This window comes from Triticum urartu, chromosome 6 (assembly GCF_003073215.2).
Source record: "Triticum urartu cultivar G1812 chromosome 6, Tu2.1, whole genome shotgun sequence".
In the NCBI taxonomy this organism is placed as follows: domain Eukaryota; kingdom Viridiplantae; phylum Streptophyta; class Magnoliopsida; order Poales; family Poaceae; genus Triticum; species Triticum urartu.
In genome coordinates this window covers 5681942-5690427 of record NC_053027.1, presented here as the reverse complement: position 1 = coordinate 5690427, position 8486 = coordinate 5681942, and the positions used below count along the sequence as shown (strand labels likewise).

Genomic DNA, 8486 nt, shown 5'->3' with positions numbered 1-8486 from the left:
TGAAGACTACAAACCGTCTGAAGTTTACGTGTACACAAATACTTCAAAAGGACAGATGTCCTTTTGAAGGGGCCATATCTGGGAATAAATTTTCGAAGGGCCATAGATGTAGTATAAAAGATACCGAATCCAATCCAGTTCTAGGACCTGTGTACCGCTCTATGGCCAGAAACGAAAGGCCAGGCGGTGTATAACGTAGATCCAATGGGCAGGAAGCCGGGAACATTGAGAACGGCAAATCTGTCGGCTGAAAATGCTGATGGCGTCAGGGGGTCGAAGAGTGAGGAAAAGTGTATATCTATTTCTATACCTACTAATAAATAAATAAAAATAAATACTAATAAATTACGGAGCAATTCTAGCAATGCGTTGTCATATGTTTTACGGAATTGGATATTCGAAAAAGAGTGAGGCGTTTTGGCTACCAGGATCATCTGCACCCGCGCTCAATAAAAAAATCAAAACAAATACTAAAAACATTTAAACAATTCCAATTTTTTTGGCATGGTAGATAATTTGGTGCGTGATCTTCGCTCCAAATTTTAAATCATTTGAACATCTGAGTAGCTCTCGGCAAAAAGATAAATTTAGGGTGTGTTAAACAATGTACTGTTCACATACTGTTCTGACCCAATTTGTCCTTTTTGCTGAGAGCTATTCAAATGCCCAAATGCTCTGAAATTTGGAGCGCACCTCACGCACCAAATTATCACAAAAAGTTAGATTTTTTTGAATTTTTTATGAATTGTTTCTTGAGCGGGTGCAGATGACCCCGAGCTCGGAATTGGATATTCGAAAAAAGAAACCTTTATTTTTTTTAAGTAACCGACAATCCAACATTAAGTTATCTTTCTCTGTTGGGATTCGGCCCAACTGCGACAGCCACTATGTCACGCGCGTGAGCGTCAGTTAGTATACCGCATTCAGCCTTAGTAGGCTTAGTTCGCTCTGTTTTAGCCCGTTAGGCCCTGGTTTTAAGTATTTACAGAGAATATGTGAAACATGATTATGATATAACTTTGCAACCATTACTCAGATTAAAATAATTTGTATATGTAGTTTGATCACAAAAATGTGTAGTTTTCAATCATACTATTATTTGTTCCTATTAACCCCTATTTAATTCCGTTCAAGGCATAAATTTAATTAACATAATTAATTGCTATGGTGTATTTTGGGAAATGCTAACACACAATATTTTTTAGTAATCTTTATATAGTATATGAAATATGTTACGAGGGCCTATATGGATCAGAAGGAGTATGAATGATTGATTTCAATGGGCATGTAGGAGTAATAAAGAAAACAAAGAATAAAGGGTGTGATAAGTAGGGACAAAAAAAGAACGGGAGACTCAAAAAGTAAGAATGAGAGGATAAGACAAAGTAATTGGTATTAACACCAAGGCTGTGGCATGCATGCAATGCAATAATAAAAAAGGAATTAGTACCGAGCGATGTGGGAGGGGCACCCATATATGCGTTGTTGCTTCGTGTGCGACCGTTATGTGCAACAAAAATAAGATAGTCGAGTTGCGAACTAGAGTCGTTTCGGTCAGACGTAGACAATTCTTTTATTAGTCTTGAAGCTTATGCAGAGATGCACTAAAACACATTTAGTAGAATCCTTTTATTGAGATTTTTCTCACGATTTAGTGCAGATTCCAAACATTGCTTCAACTTGCAAATAATGCATAGGTATGCAAAATTGTAAATTAGGCTCTTTAAGACCATAACCGCCGTACAAAAACTGTACCGAAAGTATTGTATGTGTAGCACGCTTGTTAACGTACTACTGATATGAGTTTCTGCTAGACCCCAGTGTGCACCTCTCTGTCGTGGCCGGGTACAATTTGGATGTTGTTGGTCCGTGCTGATGAATATTTGAGTGGATGGGCATATGTGCTAGTAGTTGTAATATCTCTAAATTTACTGAACACTTGTATTTTTGTACAAAGAAAATCATGATGCACTAAGGAACGCACTATAATATGCCGGAGAATATGAACTGACCATGGGTTCTCACAGACAAGGGAAAGCAGAGGATACGATTCCCTTGTTACCCGACAGACATTGTTCGGCGGCAAAATGTAGTGGCAAGCCCACTGATGCTGCGTGCGTGATATAGATTCAGATTTCAGACCATTCCATTCCCTCCAAGAAGTCAATCTGGCCAGACAAGTTGTCGAGGTCGTCCAAGATGGCGGACACCACCGGATGCCCGAGCGCCGCGCCGATCACCATGAAGCTCCTGGTGGACTCGAGGCCGCCGCGGCCGCGCGTGGTGTTCGCGGAGGCCGGCAAGGACGCCGTCGACTTCCTCTTCTCGCTCCTCACCCTCCCGGCCGGCACGGCGGTGAGGCTGCTGGGGAAGGAGTCCATGGCGGGCAGCGTCGGCAACCTCTACGCCAGCGTGGAGCGGCTCGAGGGCAGCTACCTCCGGCCCGGCTTCGCCAAGGACGCCCTCCTCTGCCCCGCCGCGCAGGCGAGCCCGCTCCTCCGCCTGCCGGCGCCGCCGGCCCCGGCCCCGGCCCCGAGGAGCTTCTTCACCTGCGGCGCCATCAACCACTTCAACTACCAAGGCTGCCGCGGGTACGTGTCCGACGCGAGGGGCGCCCGGTGCCCGTCCTGCGGGAACGAGATGGCGACCGAGTCCCAGTACGTGCCGCCGCCGGCGACGGCGTCCGCCCAGCAGCAGCAGGAGCAGAGCGCCGTGAAAGGGTTCGTGCAGGGGGCCGTGACGTACACGGTGACTGACGACCTGGCCGTGACGCCCATGTCGGCCATCTCCAGCATCGCGCGGCTCGGCGCGCTCGCCGCCGTCGGGGGCCTCGCCGCGCTCCAGGAGAAGACCGTGGAGCTCGGGTACAAGGAAGGCCTGGAGATCCTCAAGGCCTCGCTGCGGTCCAAGACTGTCCTCACGGACGTCTTCCTCTGCACCGGCGGCAAGAAGCCTCCTCCGTCGTCCAAGAACGGCAACGGCAACGGCGGCACAAGATACGAGTGTCTCGCCTGGCGTGTTTGAGTGCGTGAAGCCTTCACTGTTTGGACGTGCAGCTTCATCTTCATCTAACGGATCAAAGCCACAAAATGGAACAAAGTGATCACAGGCATGCATATGTGATATGTCCCAACACAAGTTCCCACCTATCATCAGGGGATTTATTATCTTAAAAGTATATACATGTGGCAATATGTGTGGTGGTTTAGCAATGATGCTTGATGTATATATCCAGCTTGAATTTTCTAAAATGCTTTAGATAGTTTTTCGAATGGTATGTACTGAAATTCATGATATGGTGTGTAATAGTTTACAAATAGATGATTAACTGGGAAATTGAATATTCCTGAATGGTATGGAATAACTAATTAAAGTTGTTGTGAAATGTGTGTGGAATATTTTTTTAATTTGACAGTAATCTATTTGAATCAATTGAAATCTGCCCTACTAGAATGCGATTGGAGTGTTTGTGAAATGCCATAAATATTTCCAAAATTTTGAAATATGTATGGGATAATTTGAAATGTTCGTTGAATAAATTATGTGCCATATTTTAATTTTATTTAAAATATGTATTATTTGTTGAAATGTGTGTTTAAAATTATGGTGAAGTGATTGTTTTCAATTTCTTTTTGAAATATCACTGTTTTTGTTTTTACAAAAATGAACCAACACAAAAAAATTAAGAAAATTTTGAAACCTTGAGATTTTTATATTGACTCTTGAATCTTTATATCATTTCTTTGTTTTTTAAAATACTTGAAAACACTATTTTCTCCTACTATTTTTGGTATATGAATACATATTGTTTACAAAAGAGATACTAGTACTATCCAGGATACCATAAAAACTATACGCATGGCGGCGAGAGATTGGCCAGAGGGAGTCCGCCATATAGCGGGTGCTTTCATGGTTTTTCTGTACGTTTTAATTATATTTTTTGTGAAATGATGAAGGAGCTTCTGATATTTGTACCTCACAAAGAAAATAATTTGGTTGATTACAGAGTTAAAAAATTCATGAAATTATCAGGTTCATTTTGTGAAACCAAATTGGGAGCTTTGCTGCTCAATTAAAAAAAAAGCAGCTTGTTACAATGCACGTACCACATATTTTGTTTGCAATAATTATAAAAATACCAAAGGTAACACAATGGAGTGGATTTCAATTTTTTTTCAGAAAAGATGTTTTCCAAAACAATTCCAAAATACTTGAAACTGCGAAAAGTGAAATAATTAAATTTTCTAAATGGTTTCAAATAGTTTTTGAATGGTATGGAATAATTGAAGATGTTGTGAAATGTGTGTGGAATATTATTAAAAATGACTAAAATGTGTATGAAACAGTTAAATCTATGCGTCTGGAGTGTCGTTGAAATTATTTGAAAATACTGATGTTTTTTAATAAGAACGAAATTTTGAAATCAGTGTTTCCTGAAATGTCATAAAAGTAAGTCAAAGTTTAAAATATGTGTGGGATAATTTGAAATGTTTGTTGAATAGGATCAAAACTCTTTGACGCATCTTAAATTCATTTGAAATATGTACACATTTTTGGAAATATTTGTATCTAGAATGACACTGAATTTATTTATTTCAGTTTTTAAATATGACCGTTTTAAACGGAAATTGGACCTACAAAAGCCATAAAAAATATATAGCTATTTTTGAAACCTTGAGCTATTTATATTGCCATTTTAGAATCTTCAAATTATTTTTCATTCTGTTAAAAATACTTTAAAAATATCATTTACTATTTTTATATGAATATTTTTTTTACAATAGAGACAGTACTTTCTAGTATACTTTTAAAGGCTATACACATGGCAGCCAGCGATTCGCCGGAGTTATTCGAATTTCTGAAATTTGTATCCAATAAAGAAATGAATTTAGTTATCTGAATTGAAGTCACTTTGAATAGTATCATAGGACATGGGCAGCTTTTCCCTCCAGTCGCTCGGTCACCACCACTTGCTTCTCACCTCGTCTCCCTTCCACTCACTCCGTCGCCTCCTCTCATCCCAAATACCACCACCCAATCCACTCCCACACCGCACGTCCGCACTCCACCCACACACTCCCTCACCATGGCCGCCCAGCTGACAGCCGCGCTGCCGTCCTACTCCCCGGCCACGACCAAGGCCGCCGCCGGCTCGTCCCCGTCCAGCCACTTCCTGGCCTACCCCAGCCGGCCGCGCAATGTCCGCAATGGCGTGCGCGCGCAGGTGTCGACGACCGAGCCGACCGCGGAGCCGGCCCCCGCGGCGCCGGCCAAGCCGGTGAAGATCTCCAAGAAGCAGGACGAGGGGGTGGTGACCAACAAGTACCGCCCCAAGGAGCCCTACGTGGGACGGTGCCTCCTCAACACCCGGCTCACCGGCGACAACGCGCCCGGGGAGACCTGGCACATGGTGTTCAGCACCGAGGGGGAGGTGCCGTACCGGGAGGGGCAGTCCATCGGCGTGATCGCCGACGGCGAGGACAAGAACGGGAAGCCGCACAAGCTCCGGCTCTACTCCATCGCCAGCAGCGCGATTGGGGACTTCGGCGACTCCAAGACCGTGTCGCTCTGCGTCAAGCGCCTCGTCTACACCAACGACGCCGGGGAGGTCGTCAAGGGCGTCTGCTCCAACTTCCTCTGTCAGTACTATGCATCTCTTTTCGTATCCTTTCCTTGCCTGTTTCATCGATTGATCCGTTCATCAATCAATCGCTGAAGATTGGCCGGAGATTGAAATGAAACCGATTGATTATGACACCGAGATGCATGTTTTCTGCTGATTTTTGACGCCTCTGTTCTTGTCTGCTGAGCTGCTATTTTGATGTGCAGGTGACCTGAAGCCGGGTTCAGAAGTGAAGATCACTGGGCCGGTGGGCAAGGAGATGCTCATGCCCAAGGACCCCAACGCAACCATCATCATGGTACTGCACAATCACTAGTTCTTGCTCAAAATGAATGGGATGGATAGGCTCATGAACACCTTGCTGACATATTTATCAATAATCGCAGCTCGCGACGGGTACGGGTATTGCGCCGTTCCGCTCCTTCCTCTGGAAGATGTTCTTCGAGGAGCACGAGGACTACAAGGTTAGTAATTTTAGTATTTTAGATGGATCAACCACCACACAAGTACAGAACAGTAATCCAATTCCAACTATGCTTGCACTATATCTATCGCACTGAAATCAGCCAGTGTTTAATTACCAACGAGACACAACACAACATCAGAGTTAAACTGTCGATATGCAAACATTGGTGCAGTTCAATGGCTTGGCATGGCTCTTCTTGGGGGTTCCCACAAGTGACACTCTGCTCTACAAGGAGGTACCAAATTCAACCTGCCTAGCTAGTACTGTTGGAAAGTTCAGACAGTGATCCATCTGCCTGACATACATGGAAACTGTGCATGTTTTCAGGAGTTTGAGAAGATGGTGGAGATCGGCGGGGAGAACTTCCGGCTGGACTTCGCGGTGAGCCGTGAGCAGACGAACGCGGCGGGGGAGAAGATGTACATCCAGACGCGGATGGCCGAGTACAAGGAGGAGCTCTGGGAGATGCTCAAGAAGGACAACACCTACGTCTACATGTGCGGGCTCAAGGGCATGGAGAAGGGCATCGACGACATCATGGTCGACCTCGCAGCCAAGGACGGTATGCACCAACAGTCCATTCATCTTGCTCTTGGGAACCTTGCTAATGATGAGATGATGAAATGTTGGTTCGTTGTTGTTGGCAGGGATTGACTGGATTGACTACAAGAAGCAGCTGAAGAAGGCCGAGCAGTGGAACGTCGAAGTATACTGATCATCTTCATCGTGCCATTACCATGGAAGGACTTGCATGCATATGCTAATGTTTGTCCCACCTAGTTTTCCTTTTTACTCCAGTTTGGTTGTGCAAAGCTCAAGCTTCGGCCATATATACGCCTTGTATTTAGCGACGACTGAGTGGCACGGCGAGCATCAAATGTTAAACCAATTGTTGGCTCCTCTGATGGATCGATCAATGTAGATATTGACACACATTGGTCCCGAGCTTACTCGATCGTCTTCTCGTCTTTATACACTATTTGCAGCTGTTTTTATGCATTGTATTATTACAGTTTTTTAATGCTTGATGTTGGAAAATAATTGTTTTAGTGGATTATTTGAAAAGAATTGATTTTTTTGTGAAATATAATGTTTAGGACTTGAGAAATAATTGTAAGTTAGTGAATTTGCTAAAAAGAAGTTAATTGTACCATAGAGTTGTAGATTGATTTGTGGGCCGTGAGTGGGGCTCATAGTGCAATTGCATCTAGTGAGGCCCACTACAAGCCCAGAGCCACCCATTACTCTCTCCGACAAATAAAACCGCAAGGCTACTTTTTAACCTTAAAGGCAAGATATGTTAAATACTATAATATCTGGCCTTCTAACAAGATGTCTAGGAGCGGTGAAGTGGTAAACGTAGGACTCACGGCCACTATTGAGAGAATCGCTTTCTCGAACTCGCGATCTAAACACCCATGACAAGTGTAGAGAACATTCAACTAAGCTATAGTAGTTGGTTTGTGATCAATACGATATCAGTACATACTTATATTTAGGTAAAGATGTACAAATTTGATTTTATATTTCTTCATAAATATATTCGGTTTCTGTGGTTAGGGTGGTGACCGGGAGTCCGGGACACCCGCCCACACACAAGAAAAAAGTCCATTTGGTATCCAGAATCTTGATAAGACCTCACCTCATGTGATCGCTCGGTCTGCTGCTGCCGAGCGTGCACACACATAGCAGCCCTATCCCTACCACCACCATCGCCTCCAATGAAGAAGGAGAAGAGTGAAACTCGGCGGTCAAAGATGAAGATGATAATGGCATTGGAGACAATGGAGATCCCGAAGGAGGTCACTATCAAGGTGTCGACGATGATGGTGAAGGGCACGGAGCCACGCAGGACGCTAATCCACACTTCAAGCACCTCAATCTCGACTTCCAGCTACAAGAGGACACTCTGAAGCTCAAGTTGGACGCCCAATTCGGCACCCTCCATACCATGGCCACCATCTCCCACCCACAACCTCATCACCACTGCCAACATGGCATCGAGATCAGGAATTCCTCTGCGAAGAAGAAGGTAACTTTGCTTTTACCAAAATGAACATGGGAGTATCTTGTTTGTGATATTTTGGGTATATCAAGGCTTTTTCTTTGAGTAGAGTCCTTTCTTCTAGTTTTTTATCACTATTGGAAGTTGAACACAGAACTTCATATACCTTAAGCTGATAGGTTACTATTATGTGTGTGATATGATGTGTGGCTTTACTAGTAGAGACTCCCCATGTGTTAATTTGCTTGGGAATGCAAATATATAAACTACTGATTCTTGCGAGGGATTAGAATATCATGTGTTGTTTCAGTGAAATCAGTTTGTTCATCTTAGACTGTCATAGTAGAAATGATGCTAACCTCACTTAATTAAGCATGTTGTAGAAGTACATT

General features: G+C 43.8%; 2 protein-coding genes across 2 annotated transcripts; both read left to right on the top strand.

Annotated features, from left to right (window-relative positions):
• The first annotated feature begins 2034 nt into the window (after positions 1–2034).
• Positions 2035–3351, top strand: LOC125513551. The gene has a single exon (XM_048678677.1). It carries the CDS (start codon positions 2200–2202, stop codon positions 3022–3024), a length of 825 nt encoding a protein of 274 aa, XP_048534634.1. The 5' UTR covers positions 2035–2199; the 3' UTR covers positions 3025–3351.
• A 1641-nt stretch (positions 3352–4992) lies between these two features.
• Positions 4993–7061, top strand: LOC125512950 (ferredoxin--NADP reductase, leaf isozyme 2, chloroplastic-like). The gene is made up of 6 exons (XM_048678005.1): positions 4993–5639; positions 5830–5921; positions 6010–6087; positions 6262–6324; positions 6417–6651; positions 6737–7061. The coding sequence occupies exons 1-6, from the start codon at positions 5087–5089 to the stop codon at positions 6802–6804; spliced, it is 1089 nt and encodes a 362-aa protein (XP_048533962.1). The 5' UTR covers positions 4993–5086; the 3' UTR covers positions 6805–7061.
• The last annotated feature ends 1425 nt before the right edge of the window (positions 7062–8486 follow it).